This window comes from Astyanax mexicanus, chromosome 25 (genome assembly GCF_023375975.1).
Source record: "Astyanax mexicanus isolate ESR-SI-001 chromosome 25, AstMex3_surface, whole genome shotgun sequence".
In the NCBI taxonomy this organism is placed as follows: Eukaryota; Metazoa; Chordata; class Actinopteri; order Characiformes; family Acestrorhamphidae; genus Astyanax; species Astyanax mexicanus.
Window position 1 is genome coordinate 7,117,699 of NC_064432.1, and position 18,448 is coordinate 7,136,146.

The 18,448-nt window shown below is 39.2% G+C and overlaps 1 protein-coding gene across 1 annotated transcript in view; it reads right to left on the minus strand.

Annotated features, from left to right (window-relative positions):
- Nucleotides 1–882: 882 nt before the first annotated feature.
- Nucleotides 883–18,448, minus strand: part of zcchc7 (zinc finger, CCHC domain containing 7) — an 87,255-nt gene continuing 69,689 nt past the window's right edge. Inside the window, exons 8-10 of the mRNA XM_022681743.2 lie at nucleotides 7,534–7,626; nucleotides 6,083–6,200; nucleotides 883–4,493 (exon numbers count right to left, since the gene is read on the minus strand). Of these exons, the coding sequence (XP_022537464.2) occupies nucleotides 3,955–4,493; nucleotides 6,083–6,200; nucleotides 7,534–7,626 (750 nt within the window). The 3' untranslated portion in view covers nucleotides 883–3,954. The remainder of the gene's footprint in view (nucleotides 4,494–6,082; nucleotides 6,201–7,533; nucleotides 7,627–18,448) is intronic.

Below are 18,448 nucleotides of genomic sequence, written 5' to 3' on the forward strand. Positions count from 1 at the left end.
TTGTAGTGGCACAATGAGGTCACAGACAATATTAAACAGGTGGTACCAATGTTGTGGCTGATTAGTGAACCTTAGTCCAGACTTAAGCCATACAGCCGTAATACAGTTAATTAAAAAAACAGGACTCCAGCGGACTAAAGCTCTATCTGGACGGGATTAGTTTCTCAGGGGGACGTCTGTGAAAAATATTTTAAATTTCTACTCGGTGATAACACTCTTACATCCAGACCAGTGAGTTTTAAGGCATTTTCAGTCACATGACATCGCGTTCAGTAGCTCCTCCATTTCCATTGCTGTTGTGTTGACCTGGATCTCCATGGAAACGCACGCTCAACGTGTGATTACGGTGCGTAGCAGTGGACACATAACTATTTTATTAAACGCCAAGAGACAAAACTCAGAGAAGTGAGTCTGGAAGAGACTAAAATTAACGGAGGACCACGGAGTTCCGAGAAAAACAGTAGGTAATTCAGCCTGTAAATTTCTTAGAAGACATCTGAGAAAAACTCATACATGGTTGTTCCGCAAGGGAATAAAATCACAGAGGACCCCCCCATAAAAGAGAAAATTACCCCAGAACCCCCTGAAAAACTAATCCCGTCCGGATAGGGCTTAAGTCGCTGCCACTATGATTCCAGCAGCATGATCACTGGTTCGAATCCCGAATCATGCAGATTGCCTCAGCAGCTGGGTCCGAGAGAGAGCACAAATAGCCCTACTCTCTCGGTGTGAGTAGATGGCGCTCTCTCCTGTCATTACTCCTAGTGTGATCTGAGACAGTTTACAAAGAGGCGGAGTCTGGTTTCTAATGCCTTATGAGCTAATCTTGAGTGTTTGAAACATGAAATTATAAAAGAAAAAAGAAAAAAAAAAAACAAGGAATCCAAAAACTGCTTTTATTTGAGAGGCATGTACACAATATAAATAGAAAATAATCCATACATTTATGTACAGGAAGGGGAAATTATCAGCAGCAAATTACAATTTTCTAATCATACTAAGGACAAAATGGCACAAGTTTAAAAATAAAAAAATTACATTGTTAATCATATTATTGTTATCGGAGACTTTTGAGTAATGGAGATTGAGTATTAGAATTTAAACCTGAAGGATGAAGAATGAGTCGCAGTCTTGTATGAACTGTAATGTAGAGTTATATAGTATGCTATACAGAAAATAGTTCCAATTAACTATGTATTAAACCACAAACAAAACGTATTTAAGAATCTGTCTGATTTATTACATTGTGTGGCTCAATAACTAATCAGTTTTCTTCTTTTTTATACTGGCAAACAAATAATCACAACATTCTTGGAGGAGCTGAGTTAAAGGAACTGCATGGCTGCTAACGGAAATAAAAATAAAAGAGCTTTTGTTACTTCGTTAAAATTTGGTAGAATTGCATATACAATACTAACTGATTGCTACGCACAACCATGTTTATCTACCGCTTAGCGTATTTGTTCATTTTGATAGTTTTATACAGTTTCGGAACAGTTTTACCAGAAATGCTAAAGCTAACACTAGGCAGCATGCTGTATTTTATTCATGCTAATTCATGGCTACAAGTATCTGTCCATGTTTATGAACCTTAGCAAAAATATATCTATACTGACAGAACTGTTACTTTAGCATATTTGACAAAAAGTTCACTACAGTGTGAAAATTCAAACAAATTTGCTAAGCAGCAGCCATCAATTAGCTCAACAAACAATGTTGTACAGTGTTATCAGCTTTAGCATTTCTGACAGAACATTTATTTCAATGTTACAATTTCTGAAGTTTTTTTTAAGCCAGTTTTAATTGAAGCCAGATGCTAGCTTGCAGTTAACATGATATATGTATTGGAATCTATATCTATCTGTTTTAGTTGCATTCACTTTTCTGTTGATATGCTAAAGATGCTAAGAGTGAACAGTAACAATTAGTACTAATCATAGCATGTTTGTTCCAAGCTTTTATCTTTTAGAAATGCTACAAAAACAGATACACATAAATACATATACCATGCTAATTGATCACAAGCGTCTGTCTTTAGTCATCATTAAACAATTACTTCAGATTAGCCACTTTGCTTTACAAATTTGCTGTCAGAAATGCTAAGCTGCTAACAGTACACAACATTGTTTATTGTGCTAAATCATGGCTATAGTTTTTCAAATTTGTTTAAATTGTTACATTAAAGTAACATTTCTGTCAGAAATGCTAAAACAGCAAACATTAACTGTATGAGTTTCCCAGACAAATTATGAGTTTTTTTTATTTTACCAAATTGAAAACCTCTGGAATATAATCAAGAGGAAGATGGATGATCACCTTTGATCAACCATCAAACCACCAAACTGAACTGCTTGAATTTTTGCACCAGGAGTGCAGACATAAAGTTATCCAAAAGCAGTGTGTAAGACTGGTGGAGAAGAATGTGATGCCAAGATGCATGAAGAAAACTGTGATTAAAAAAAAGGTTTATTCCACCATATATTGAATTCTGAACTGCATCTTTTTTGTTATTTTAGCCATTTCTCATTTTCTTCAAATAAATGCTCTAAATGACAATATTTTTATGAGAAATTAGAAATTTATAGAACAAAACAACAATGTTCATTTTACTGTTATTAACAATGTTCATTTTCCAGAGCTGTACATATAACCGATGGCTAGCATCTATCAACTTCAATTACATTTGCATAATTCCTACACAGTTCTTACTTCAAGTAGCAGTTCTGTTAGAAATTCTAAAGTGGCTAACAGTGACCAGCACTCAGTTTATAATGCTAGAGTTTTTTTCTCACTATAAGGAGCACTTAAAACCCTTTAATTTTCCCCAAAATAGTCAGTGCGCTTTATGTATGAATGCCACTCTGCTGAAACACAGCGTTATACAGGATTCGAGACTGGAGCAGTATTAGCATTAGCCGCTAACCACGCCGAGCGCTAAGCTTACTGTGAATAAACGGTAAACACTTTACTCACCCAAATAAACAGTTTTCAGGAGGGAAATCTGTGTAGATTAACTTCCAGTACTCCAAGACTTTAAAAGAAAATGTTTTTTTTTTTTTAAGAATTACAGTTTTGCTGCTGAATTAGCAGGAAAACATGGCAACACACCTGTTCCTTAGAAGTGCCGCATAATGCACCTTATGTATGAAAATAGACCAGAAAATAGACGTTACTTTATAATCTGGTGCACTATCCTTATAATAATGGGAAAAAACGGTAATTGGAGGCTATTTGGAAGCATTTGCCCTTCTATTACAAGTTGCTACAAGTAACAGTTCTGTCAGATATGCTAAAAAAAAAAGAAAGAAGCTAACTGTAGTGAAACAGCACTTTGTTTATCATGCTAATTCATGGCCTTTCCTTCTTTTAGTCACCTTAGCATGTTTGTGTCTGAGTTGCTGGACTTTCTAGAGGAGTTAGCAACTTAGCCTTGCATATTTGAGCCAACAGGAAAGCAGCTAAGGCAGCTAACAGCGCTAATTGATTAGCAACACGCTAATCAGGCTTACTGAGGAGTTCTGAGGAGTTTGGGACTGATTTAGCCACGTTAGCATGCTTGTTTGACCCAATCCTTTTCAATTAAATTAAATATCTGTGAGAAACGCTAAGACCGCTAACTTTGAATAAACAATAATTGTGAATAGCCATTAATTAGCATTAATTATCAATAGAAAACGTAAAGGTGTCTATCCTATTTATCTGTTGTTAGCCATGCTAGCCTTTTAGCTCAAGCTGTTCCTGAAAGATCAGCACTGGAAGAAGCGTGTGTGTCTGCACCTGTAAATTTGGCCAGTAGAGGGAGACAAATTCTGAAACTCGTTTATTAACAACTGTTTCTTGCACAGCATCTCTCACTCTTTCTCTCTCTCTTCTTTCTTTTTCTCTTATTCTCTCTCTCATTCTCTCTCTCACACACACACACACACTGACACACACACACACTCTCTCTCTCCGTTATCTGCTACGCTTCCTTTGTTTGATTAGAAACAGGTTCTCGTCAGACGGCTGGTTCTTCAGGTCGTTCGCTGCTTTCCTCTCCCACTTCTTCATTCTGTTCTTCTTCTTGTTGCTCTTCTCTGAAGAGCTTCTCCCTGAGCCGAACAGCCCGCCAGACCTGAAAGGCTTCCCCGCGGACGACGGGGTGCAGGTTCCTCTGCTGTGGGGGCTTTTCTGAAAGCCTCTGGGGAAGTCCTCGTCCACGTCGACGATGAACGCGCTCTTGTTGTTCTTCTTGTTCTTCTTCTTTTTACCTTCCAGCTGTGGAACGGGCGTGTTCTTCTGCGCCGGCTTCCACGCGCTCTGTTTAGGCGTGGTCTGAGGGTGGTGCTTGGGGGTGTGCGCGATGCGTCTCTTCGGGGGGCGTCCGGTCGGCGTGAAGGGGAAGAGCGTGTTTTTGTTAGGGTTGGGTTTCTGTTTCTTTCGGGGAGGTTGAGGAGTTTGAGGAGGAGCTTCTTCTTCTTCTTGCTGCTCTAATAAACCAGCTCTCTGCAGCTCTGAAACAAGAGAGAGATAGACGCAAACCGAGAGACATCAAAGAGCAATCAAAAGTATTGGGACACCTGTTTATTCATAGTGTGTCTTCTTCTAACAAGTATGTCAGTTTTGGTTGATTTTTAGTTTACTACAAATTTTATTGAGGAATGAAGCAATAGAAAGCCTCCAAAATTACCTGAAATAAACTCTTTATACAGCTCTGGACTGAGTTTCTTAATCAGTTTCTCTGATTTTGCTATTTATAGGTTTATGTTTGAGTAAAATGAACGTTGTTGTTTTATTCTATAAACTACAAACAACATTTTTCCCAAATAAAACTACAGTCATTTAGAGCATTTATTTGCAAAAAAGGGGGAAATGACTGAAAAAAAAAAAAAAGATGCAGAGCTTTTTAGACATAAAATAATGCAAAGAAAAAAAACGAGTTCATTTTCATTTGTAAGTTTTAAGAGTTCAGACATCAATATTTGGTGGAATAACCCTGTTTTTTAATCACATATTTCATGCATTTTGGCATCATGTTCTCCTCCCCCACCAGTCTTACACACTGCTTTTGGATAACTTTATGCTCTTTACACTCCTGGTATTCAAGCAGTTCAGCTTTCAGGTTTGATTTGCTAAAATCAAAGAAACACATCTTTAGGGTTTTTAAGTGGTCTATTTTTTTTCAGAGCTGTGTATATATATATATATATATATATATATATATATATATATATATATATATATATATATAGACTTACACTGAGCTTAAGAAGGTTTTATCTTTCTGCTGTTTATGTTGAACTAATTCGTACAAAGTTTCTTAACAAAAGGAAAAATCTAATAAAATAAAACCTTTATTTAAACGTTGAGCGTAATTCAACATGTAATAAAAAATAAGTCTTTCATTTGGTTACTTACATAAAATATATATATAACACTGTGATACACAGGACCTATCAAAAGTTTGGACACACCTTAAATTCAGGGGTTTTTATTATTTGAAAATGTTCTGTATTGTAGATTAATAATAAAGTCATTCAAACTATGAAGAAAAACATATGACATTATTTAGTAAACAGTCACCTGGAATAGCTTTCAGTTAACAGCTGTGCTGAACTCTCTTAATGTAAACTCTTAATGTGTTTGAGAGCATCAGTTGTGAAGAGGTACAGTTGGTTGGTATACAGTGAATAGTGAATATTTTTAGTAATATTCTAATCAATATTATGGCAAGAACTACGTAACTAAACAAAGAAAAAAAATTACTTTGAGAAATGAAAGTCAATCAAAATTTAAAGTTTCAAGAACTTTAAAAGTATCCTTAACTGCAGTCGCAAAGACTGTCAAAAATATAAGGATGAAATTGGCACTCATCAGGACCACCTAAGGAAAGGAAGAGCAAGACCTACTCTGTTGTCCAGGACAAGTTTGTTTGACACTTGACTACTATGTGATTAATTTACTATGTGTTCCTTCATAGTCTGGATGACTTTATTATTCAGTATAATGTTAATGTTATCGGGATATATATTTTTAATTATATTGTTTATATTTTTGGCTTGGGGTTTACTAGAACGGTTCTAAAGGACTACATTCTACCAACCTTGCACGTAGTTCCTGGCTCGGTTCTCTAGGTATCTGAGGTCACATTGGGTGTTGTAGCCGGAGACAAACGGCAGCGTGGGATACGTCCCGTTAAACATCCTCTTCTGGGTACATTCCTACAAACACAAACACACATAAACACAATGTTAAATACACGTTAAAACTCCCCAAATGTTTGCCTTACTGTTACAGATTACAGTTTTAGTCACAAGGCTATAAAAAAAAAATAATAATAATAAATGCTGTATTTTGCACACAGGATCATATGGACCACTATCAATAAACGTCTGTTTTCGGGTTTATAAGGCGCATTAGCATTATGCGACATTAGTAAGGAACAGGGGTGTCGCTATGTTTTCTTTTAATTCAGCAGCTAGATAAACAAACAAAAAATATATATATTTTAAAGTCAAATGAGCACTGGATATTAATTTACACAAAAACTCTTTATTTGGGTAAGTAAAGATCTTCTGTTTATCTATAGTAAGCTTAGATTTGCAGATTTCTACAAATGCTAGCCGAAGTTAGAGCTACACTGAGCACGGTTAGCGGATTATGCTAATGCTGCTAGAGCAGTGCTAGCCGGGGTCAGCGGCAAGTTACAGGCCGATAATACTCACCTCTGAATGGTGAAAAAGCTGGCGCTTAGCGTAGCTAGCGGCTAATGCTACTCCAGTCTTGGTGCTGGAGAACTAAACCGAATCTCCTGTATAACTCTCTACTTGTAGTGGAGTGGCTTTACTGCGCCTTTAATACCTAACTGATACAATTCATTAATAAGGCGCACTGGATTATATAAGGTACACTGACAATTTTGGAGAAAATAACAGGATTTTAAGCGCACCTTATAGTGCATGAAAAAAACAGGTACTACAACTCTGGACTAGTCTTGTGTCCCATGACTTTTGCCATGTCCAATGGAAGCTAATTCTAGCTAAATTCTAGCCAGGTACCGCTGGTCACAATCATTACTTGGGTCCTGGGGTAATTTTCTCTTTTATGGGGGTGGGGTCCTCTGTGATTTTATTCCTGTCCAGAACGACCATGTACATGTTTTTTCTCAGACGTCCTCTGAGAGAAAATTACAGGGCCAATTATCTACTGTTTTTCTCTGAACTCCGTGGTCCTCCGGTAATTTTAGTCTCGTCCGGACGCACATCTCCGAGTTTCTTCTCCTCCAGTTTAATAAAATAGCTATTTGTCCACTGCCGCGCACCGTAATTTGGAGACGTGTTTCCAAGGAGATCCATGTAAAACACAACAGCGAGTGGAAATGGAGGAGCTACTGAACGCGAGGTCATGTGACTGAGAAAGCCATCTTTACATACAACTGTCCATACAGGTGCGGAGCATTCCCAAGATATTATTTGCACATGGCAAATGGAAAAGCTGGCCTGAAGCATCTAGTTCTAGGTAAAGTGTGTGTGGTTTGAGCAAGGTGTGACTTACGTGGCCGAAGTGTCCTCGTTTCGAGCAGTTGTAGCAGTACGCAGGGGACGTGGCTTTCAGATTAGGAACTTTCACAGGGGGACCCACTCTAGTCTAGAGATGGAGAGAGAAGAAAAAATAATGAAAATTAAACATGTGCTTCTGTAATACTTTTTTGGGTATCAAACACACCCAGCTAGCTACTGTAAAGATGCTGTAAAGGTACATTTCTGTTCAACAATATACAAACAAGGGCTGGGCGAAATATCGAGATTTTGAGAAACATCGAGAGATTTCCATACGAGATAAAAGATGATACACAATATCGTTTATATCGATATAGATCAGGGGTGTCCAAACTTTTTTTGTTGGGGGCCAGAAAGAAAAATATATTTGAAGTCACGGGCCACAGACTCTGTAATAAAACAAATAATAAAATATACCACTTTAAATAATACATTTTCCTGATTAATTCATTTACACACCATTTTACTTGACTTACTATCTTTATCTATCTTTGACAGTGTTGTGTAAACTAAGATTTTTCAAATTGATGTTTCATTTCATGATGTCTCTTAATATTAAACTCCTTAATTACGGCGACTTTTAGACTCTTTTGTCCTTGTTCTGCACTACAACTGAGCACTCTCTCCTCTTTTAGACTCTTTGGCCCGTTTTTCTGCGCTACAACTGAGCACTCTCGCCGCTTTTAGACTCTTTGGTCTGTTTTTCTGCGCTAGAACTGCGCACTCTCTCCGCTTTTAGACTCTTTGGCCCGATTTTCTGCGCTAACTTACATTCTATTACTAAAATACCTCGCGGAGCGCTCCAAAAAAGGAAACGGGCCGCAAATGGCCCGCGGGCCGTAGTTTGGACACCCCTGATATAGACTTTACTGCGTTCCAGCAAGTCCTGCAGGCAGCAAGAGTCTGGAGCTGGATAAACACATGACAAAAAGGTACAGAAAAGAAGCTATTTAGCAAAGTATATTTGCTGGTCAGATATCCCCATAAACACACTCCTAAACCCTGTATAAAGCCTTCTCAGAAAAGTTAAAGCTAGGCTCTACATCAGATAAGCAAATACTTCAGTATAGAAACAGAAACTGGATCGAGATGTTGCCAGGTAATGCCGCGGCAAGGCTAATTCTCATTTATCTCCCCCACATAATGTTAAATCGCCACGTTGAACCTGGCAACCATCCCATCTCTATTCATTACCAGAGTCCAGAGAATGGGAATCTATCTGGAGATGCTTACAAAAGTATAGCAGAGCATAACACCTCGTTTATCTCACGCAGTCCCCTCAGACAGAGTGTCGAGTCGCACCTTTAGCCGGCCCCCCATTCTATTACCCGCCGGCATCTTCCGCGGCTCCCTTTGTGCGGAGGGATGTGTGTTTAGCTGCACCTTCAACCTGCCCTCATTCTATTACCCGTAAACACTTCCTTTTATTCACTTCTTCTACACACACTGAATAAGAGGAGCTTGCTTATAGCCTGTCTCCTTCGTTCTCTCTCTCTCGCTCTCTCTCTCTCTCTCTCTCTCGTTCTTTCATCCCCCTCTCCTCCCTTTCTCATAGACATTCCATTTCTTCTTTCCATTAAGCAGATTGGAGGGAGTGATTACTGAGCCTATCAATGAAGCTCAGTAATACGCTACTGATAACACCGCCTTTGGAGAAAGTTGCTCGCTCGCTCTCGCTGTGTGTGTGTGTGTGTGTGTGTGTGTGTGTCCCCATCTGGTCCCGGAGAGCCCAAAGGCGTTTCACGCTCCATCGCCCTCCGTAAATACGCTCTGATAAAGAGAGAGTAAGCCGACTGGTGTGGGTGTGGATGTGTGTGTGTGTGCGTTATGCGTAAGTGTGTGTGTGTGTGTATGTGTGTGAGAGCGCCAAAAAAAAAAAAAAAAAAAACTATGCACATATTCTCTTTTAATGTCTCCTCAAGGGGCTTACACACATTCGCAGAGGCACACACACACACACACACACACACACACACACACTTTCAGTAAGAAACGGCACGTCATATTATAAATACAGTGCCCTCTCCTCTCTCTCTCTCTTTCAGTGTCTCACTCCTTCTCTGTCTCTCTTGCTCTCTTTTTCAGTCTCACACTCCTTCTCTATGTCTCTCTCTCGCTCTCTTTTTCAGTCTCTTACTTCTTCTCTATGTCTCTCTCTCTCTCTCTCTTTCAGTCTCTTACTTCTTCTCTATGTCCCTCTCTCTCTTTTTCGGTCTCTTCCTCCTTCTCTATGTCTCTCTCTCTCTTTTTCAGTCTCTCACTCATTCTCTATCTCTCTCTCTTTTTCAGTCTCTTATTCCTTCTCTATGTCTCTCTCTCTTTTTCAGTCTCTCACTCATTCTCTATCTCTCTCTCTTTTTCAGTCTCTTATTCCTTCTCTATGTCTCTCTCTCTTTTTCAGTCTCTCACTCATTCTCTATCTCTCTCTCTTTTTCAGTCTCTTATTCCTTCTCTATGTCTCTCTCTCTTTTTCAGTCTCTCACTCTGTCTCTATGTCTCTCCCTCTCTCTCTCTCTCTCTTTCTCTCTTTCTCTCTCCCTCTCTCTCTCTGTTTTCTCCACAGTAAACGGAGGGTCGAGGGCAGAATGTTATTAGAGGTGTTGGTCATTATCAGCTGGGGTCTGGAGGCCGCACCTCCATCACCATCACAAAGACCATAACCCCCCCAATATCCCACCAAAACCCATTCTGTCTCTCCCTCCATCAGCCCTCATATTCTCCAGCTCGTCAGTCTGTCTGTCTGTGTCTGTCAATCCCTCTCTCCTGCTCTTCCTAAGACCTGCAGCTCTAAACACTGGAATCATCTTCATTTCTACTGTAATCAGTACCAATATAGTGTACTGTAATCATACAGTGTTAGCTTTATTAAAACAATTCACTCTGGATACTAGTTTTCTAGCTGGACTCATGGATTCATGTTATGACAAGAGAATTCTGAATAATCCTTTCTAACAAATGAACAAAATATAATGCCGGACAAATATTTTTAACATGAATTACCATGTTAACATTCCGGATATTCATTTATCATCAATTTCTTCTAGATATTTATTTGATCAGAAATTGTTTCTAAATTATTTTTTTTATTATGAATTCATTCTGGATCTTCATTTAATCCAAAAATAATTCAAAAAAGTTAAATCAACTCCCATACGGCTATTCCATTTATTAAATTGATCAAATTTATTCTGGATACTTATTTGATCATAAATTCATTCTGGATATTCCTTTTATCACACATTCATTCGGCGATCCTTATTTTATCATAAATTCATTCTGGATATTCAGTTAGTCAGGAATTCATTCTGGATCTTTAGTTAGTCAGGAATTCATTCTGGATATTGATTTTTATCATAGATTCATTTTGGCTATTCATTTTCTCATAGATTTATTCTGGATAATTAATTTATTATAGACTAATTCTGGATATGCATTTTATTATAGATTCATTCAGGATCCTTATTTTATCATGAATTCATTCTGGATATGCATTTTATTATAGACGAATTCCGGATATTCATTTTATCAGGAATCCATTCTGGATATTTATTTTTATCATAGATTCATTTTGGATATTTATTTTATTATAAATTCAATCTGGATAATTATTTTATTATAGACTAATTCTGGATATTAATTTTTATCATAAATTCATTCAGGAAATTCATTTTATCATATATTCATTCAGGATATTCATTTTAGCATAGATTTATTCTGGGTATTTATTTTATCATAGATGAATTCTGCATAATGATTTTATTATAGACTAATTCTGAATATTAATTTTATCATGAATTCATTCTGGATTTTCATTTTATTATTGGGGGGGGGCTTGAAGTACTCCACAGAAAACTTCAACAAAAAGAAGTCGCTTAGGATTCTGTTACAAGGTGGTTGCTGTGGTGTTGCAATGCTAGGCAGTTGATCTGAACAGTTTGTGTCTTAAGAAGTTGTCACAACAGAATTCACAGTGGTTGCTATGGTGTTGCTTAAGTTGCTTTGGCACATCAAGTGGTTGTTACGGTATTTACATTGAATGATATGGTCTTGCTTATTGGCTGCAAGGTGGTTATTATGGAATCCCAAGTGGTTGCTTTGTTGTCACATAAGTGATCGCTATGGTGTCTCTTATTGGTTGTGAAGTGGATACTAGGGTACTTCTGGTGGGTGTTTGACAATGCTTAGTAGTTGCTAGTTGGATAATATTGTGGATATCATCAGCATTGCAAGGTGGTTGCTATGGTGCTGTGTTCAGTGTTTGCTAGAGTTGTGCTATAGATCGATTCTTTATTGCTTGGCACTTGTTATGGTATTGCTTACTGGTTGCTAGAGTGATGCTAACTAGCTGCTGTGGTATTCCAGGCGGTTGCTATGGTGTCTCAGGTGCTGTAAGCTATATAACAATATTGTACACAAGCCTGTATCGGTAAATAGTTATATATTTAGGCCTATTTTGAGTATTATGCTGTTTCTTGAGGAATCTGAAACCCAACTTTGCGAAGTATTAGCGCCCCTGCTGGGCTGCAAACCTTGTTTAAGGTCTTTTTTTTTTAAGGTGGACTGGGTTTAAACAAACACTCTCTTTTTCTTTCTCGCCTCTCTTTCCTTCTATCCTCTTTTGTTACTCTACCTTGCTCGCTTATTTCCTCAGCTCACCTCTGTCTTCTCCCTCTTAGCGAGCTATCTGTTCTTATCTCATCCCTTCTGCTCTCTCTCTCTCTCTCTTGTGCTCATCTCTCATGCAAATTGGCCTGTGGTACAGCCCCCCTTCAACCACCCCACCCACCCCCCCCCCCCCCAACACGCGCACCCCCCCCCCCCCCCCCCCCTTGACCTTGAGCTGCAGTTATTGCGCCTGGCCTCAGAGGTGGAGGAAAAAAGGAGGAAGAGAGCGAGCGAGGGAACAAAAAAAGACCACCCCTGCCCCCCTTCACCTCCCTCGCCCCCTCCATCCGGTCCTCCATGCATAAAGCTCTATAGCCCTATTAATTACCGCGCTTTTGTGCTCCTCTATCGGCCCCATCTAAACGGATTAGCAGGCCAGAGGGTGGTCTCTGATACGCTTGTGTTACAGGGCCAAGAGTCAGCCGCCGCTGTCGGGGGGTCACAGGACAGACACACACACTTAAGAGACACACACACACACACACAAACAGGTTCTACACGCATGCAGCATAGACACGTACATGCAGCGGAGATGCACAAATGTCTGCGTTTATGCAGTGATATACCTGCAAACGCAGGCATATGCATTTACACACACACGTGCATAAGTGTGAATATGTTCCCATATCCCATAATAAGTCACAATAAAGCCACAAAGGATGCAAAGGTGTTACCAGGTGGTTTCTATGGTTTTGCATTGTTAGGCGGTTGGTAATAAGGCTGGGTATCAAAATTCGACACAGAAAAGGCACCGACCAAAATGTCTCGACACAACTTGCACTTCTCTTTCGTACTTGCGCTGTCTCTCGGTAATTTGCACTCTCTTTTCCTCTTCCAACTCTCACTAACTCGTGCCAACTCTCTCTAACTCGCGCCGTCTCTCGCCAACTCGTGCCGCCTCTCGCTAACTCGTGCCGTCTCTCACTAACTAGTGCTTGCTCTTGCAAATTTGTGTCGGCTTTCGCCAACTCGTGCTGGCTCTCGTTAACTTGTGCCGGCTCTCGCCAACTCGTGCTATCTTCTGCTAACTCATGTCGGCTCCTGCCAACCCGTGCCAGCTCTCGCTAACTCATGCTGTCTCATGCTAATTCGTGTCTTGAAAAAGTATTGTATCAGTATAAACAATTTGAAAACGTTACCCAGTCCCAGTTGGTACAGTACACAGAGTGCTTCTGTGTGTTGCTACAGTGTTAGGTGGTTGCTACAGTGCTACTTTGGTATTCACGGCGGTTGCTTTGGTATGCCAGGTGGTTGCTTAGGTCGTGCTAAGGGGTTGTAACGGTATTAACAAAGCGTCGGTATGATGTTGCTTAGTAGTTGCAAGTTGGCTACTATGGAATCGCAGGTGGCTATTAGTGGTTGCTAGATTAGTGCTGCAGTTTTCTAGTGGTTGTGAAGTGGATGCTAGGGTATTTAAGGTGGTTGTTCGTCTTTGCTTTGTCACTGAACAATAGAAGCTACAGTATTGCAAGGTGGGATGAATGCTATAGAGAATACTAAGTGGACACTAGATGGGTGCAATAGTGTTTTGCCATTTAAGGTGGTTGTATGGTGGTGTTTACTGGTTGCTAGGGTGGTTGTTATGGTGCCTCAGGTGATATACACTGCATATTGGCCTAAATAGTACCAGCTGCAGCAGAGTAATATGAACAAAACCCGATTGAGGATTTCTACTTTCTGTTCCAGCATTCTCCACCAATTTATATACAGTACGACCAACTGTATCATCTCCTTAGTTAAGAGTCTTCTGATCTAGATATCTTTTAGAGGTTAGCACAGCCATACAGCAAAACCGGTACACACACACACACACAGTGTGTTACTGGCGAGCTGCTCTTCACTTTGGCTGCAGCTGGAGAAAACACTAATCCTAAAAACCACACCAAACTCAACTGTTACCAGTACAAGCAAAGAACACACACACACACACACACACACACACACAAAGCAAACAGTCTTTGTGTGGTTGGCGGATTAGAGCTAGGTAGTGGGATTTGGGGCGAGTTTTGCATACGTTACTGAAAACTCTGGGGGAGCCCTGGAGAAAGATTGATCAAACACTGCTCTGTCTGTCTGTGTGTTCCTCTGTGTGTGTGTGTGTGTTTTTGTGTACGTGTGTGTGTGTACGTGTGTGTGTAACTGAACTGAATCTATTTGCTGTAAAATTTAATGTAACTAATCCTTTCTTAAAAGAATATATTCAAAATGAATCATTGGTACAATTAGGATTTAGTGATACACTAAATCATTAAAAATTATTAGGTGATTTAATTGTGTTTAAACTGAATATTTTGTGATGTAATCAATCACTCTTAAGAACTTTGAAAAAAAAATAAGTCCTATATAAATGTTGGTTATATTTGGGATTCTGGGATGCACTGAATCATTCCTGAAGAATCAGAATTGTGTCGGGGTTCAATCTGACATGAATTGATACATTGAATCATTTATAAAGAATCTTATTGAAACACTTAATACCTTAGAAATAAATCGCTTTTGACCTTTTGACTTTTATGCCTGAAAAATCGTCGATGCCTTCATGCCTTGAGAAGAGACACATCTGTTATAGACTGAATCTTTTGAATGAACCAAATTGTGTTTCAATCTGAATGGAAATTGTTAAATCATAATATTTTGAACCCATTCTTAAAGAATCATAATTTGATCAAATTGGTAGAATTTTAGTGAACTGTTCCTCAAGAATCAGAACGGAATCATGGCTAAATAAGTACTGCAACTGAACTGAATCATGGTAAAGAGTTTCTGACACAGTGAATCACTGAATTTTGGAGGCCTTTTGAGATTTCTGCACTTTCTGAATCGTTTCCTAAAGAATCATAACCAAATTGAATCATAGTGAAACAGGAAAATTAAAGAGTGACTGAATCTTTCTTAAACTGAATCATTTGAAGGTCAGAGACTCAAACTGGGGTCTAAATAAATACTCTGTGAGGTATTAGGCGTGGAGAAATGATACAAACCGGGTGGTATTTCAGGTGGATGTTTGACTTTGGTTGATAATAGTTGTAAGAATTGCAAGGCTAGATGGGTGCAATAGTGTTTTGCCATTTCAGGTGGTTGTGAGGTGTTGTTTACTGGTTGCTAGGGTGGTTGTTATGGTGCCTCAGGTGATATGCACTGCATATTGGCCTAAATAAGACAGTACCAAGACAGTACCAGCTAAATAAGACAGTACCAGAGCAATATGAACAAAACCCGATTGAGGATTTCTAATTTCTGGCCTCGCATTCTCCACCAATTTATATACAGTACGACCAACTGTATCATCTCCTTAGTTTAGAGTCTTCTGATCTAGATATCTTTTCTGTTTCTCTTTCTCTCTGTCTAGTTTATTCCCACAGTCTCTCTCTCTCTCTGTCTCTCTCTCGGCTGGTTGGTCGGTGGCCGGAGCGGGTGGCGGCTGGGAGGAGGCGGCTAACAGATAAACCTTTTTTCTCATTTCCATGCCAGCAACACACACACACACACACACACACACACACACACACACCTTGTAATTCTATCGACCTCTGGTTCGCTCAAGCAGTGCCATACACACACACACACACACAGACACATACTCCACACACACACACACACACACACACACACACACACAGCTGCCATTCGACTGATAACCAAAAACTATCCCGCAAACCAGTGGAGGAGTGAGAGACAGGGAGTGAGTGAGTGTGTGTTGGAAGACAGAATGCATGTTTATGCACATGTGCATGAGAGTGTGTCAGTGTGCATGTATGTGAAACACACACACACTTTCTTCAGTGATCTAAAACTTCCTCATGACGATAATGACGATGCTCATCTGAATTCCCCTCATTTGGGAGAAACACGACTCAGCACAAACAAGAGAACACTACAGAACATAATTCAGACGATTACAGCAGATCCACACTCGTTTTACAGAAAAAAAAGCACAGAAAGAGAGAAAGAGAGAGAGAGAGAGAGAGACACTTGCTGTAACACACATCCACAGCATGATGCACCCAACCCCAAGCTTAACAGTTGGACAAGGTGCTCTTATCATGAATTTCTGAATACTTTCCTAACAGTTCTTGCCAATAAAGTTTGCACCCTTTTTTCTTTCAAAGCAAACCTTTCCTTAATGTCCATAAAGGTCATATTGGTGCAGGTGTGGCTGCACAGTAGAACAGTGCACCACCACTCCAGAGTCTGATAAACAATTACCACCTACCGTGCTGCCCACGGCGGGTGGTAATGCCTTCTATGACGTATGACGGATATAGGAATGCTAAATACCCACTAACCTTTTTGTTTAACAAATAAAAACAGTAAGAGGAGCAGAACATAAAGAGAGAGAGTGAGATAATGAAGAGATACGGCTCTTAAAACAGAAAGCTTTTATATATTTATTTGTATTACATCCAAAGGGTAGAAAATTGCATCAGCTGGATTTATTAATAATGACTCTGAACAAGTAACAGCTCTAACAAGCTTATTTAGCTCTGAGACCGGGGTTAAAGTTATCTGAGAACTCAAAGCACTTTAAGGTTCCTTAAAAGCATCTTAAGAGGTTCCTCCTCAGTTTTAAATGGAAAGAACCCTAAAAGATATGTGCACAGATGTGCAAATTTACACACAGCTTATCTAGTCCCTGGAAGAAAATGCATTTTGAAAGGCAAATACAAAATAGGTATAGAATAAGGTAAAGAGTGGTAGAGAAAAAGGTAGAAAAAGAAATACAGAGAGGCCAAGAGAGAGATATCAGGAAGAGGCAAGTAGAGAGAGATAAAGAAAGACGTAAAAAGAGGTACAGAGAGGTCGGGAAATGATAGAGTATGGAATACAGATACAGGTAAAGAAAGGTAGAGAGGTAAATAGGAGGTAAAGAGAAGAAAAGAGAGTGGTAAACAGAGGTAAAGAAAGAGGCAGAGGTAAAGAGACAAGCAGACAAGAAGGCAAAGAAGTGTGAAGAAAGTTAGAAAAGGAGAAAGAATTGGAAAGAGAGGTAACAATGAGCTAGAAGGAGGTAAAGAAAGAGGTCAGGAAAGTTTAAGAGATGTTGAGAAGGAGGTAGAGAGAGGTAAAGACGTAGACAGAGTTAGAGAATGAGGTAGAGAGAGGCAGATTAAGTCAAAGAAGGAGGTAGAAAGAAAGAAGGAGGTAGAAAAAAAGAATGAGGCAAAAAAAAAGAGAGAGGACAAGAGAGGTAAAAAAAAAAGAAGTTAAGAGAGGCCAAGAGATGTTGAGAAGGAGGTAAAGAGGTAGAAAGGTAATGAATGAGGTAGAGAGAGAGGAAGAAAAGGGTTAAGAGAAGTTAAGAGATGTTAAGAAGAAAATTGAAAGTGGTAAAGAGGTAGAAAGAGTTAGAGAAGGAAGTAAAGAGAACAAATGAGTCAGAGACTTATAGAAGGAGATAGAGAGATAAACGAGGTAGAGAGATAGAGAGGTAAATAATAAGCTAGAAACAAGTAGAGAGTTAGAGAAGGAGGTAGAGAGAAAGAATGAAGAGCGATAAATGAGGTAGAGAGGTAGAGATTTAGAAAGGTAAAATAAATATAAAGAGAAATATACAGAGTAAAAGAAGGAGGTAGAGAGAAAGAATGAGGTAGAGAGTTAGAGAGGTAACAAAGAGGTAGAGAGAAATATACAGAGTAAAAGAAGGAGGTAGAGAGATAGAGAGGTAAAAAATGAGGTAGAAAGATGTAGAGAAGTAGACTGGGGTAGAGAAGAGGTAGAGTGAGAGGTAGAGATAAAGGTTAAGAGATATTGAGAAGGAGGTAGAGAGATGTTAAAGAATGAGGGTAAAGAAAGAGGTAAAGAGAGAGGTAACAACGAGGTAGAGGGAGGTCAGAGGTCAAGAGAGGTAAAGAAAGAGGTCAGGAGAGTTTAAGAGACGTGTAGAAGGAGGTAGAGAGAGGTAAAGACGTAGACAGAGTTAGAGAAGGAGGTAGAGAGAGACAAATGATGTTAAAGAAGGAGGTAGAAAGGAGGTAGAGAGGTAAAGATAGAGGTTTAGAGATGTTGAGAAGGAGCTAGCGAGAGAATAAGAATGACGTAAAGAAAGAGGTAAAGAAAGAGGTAGAGAAGGAGGTAGAGAGATAAAGAATGAGGTAGAGAGAAGAAGAGAGTTAGAGAAGGAGGTAGAGAGAAGAAGAGAGTTAGAGAAGGAGGTAGAGTTAGAAAAAATAAGGTAGAGAGAAAAAGAATAAGGTAGAGAGTTAGAGAGGTAAAAAATAAGGTAGAGAGAAATATACAGAGTTAGA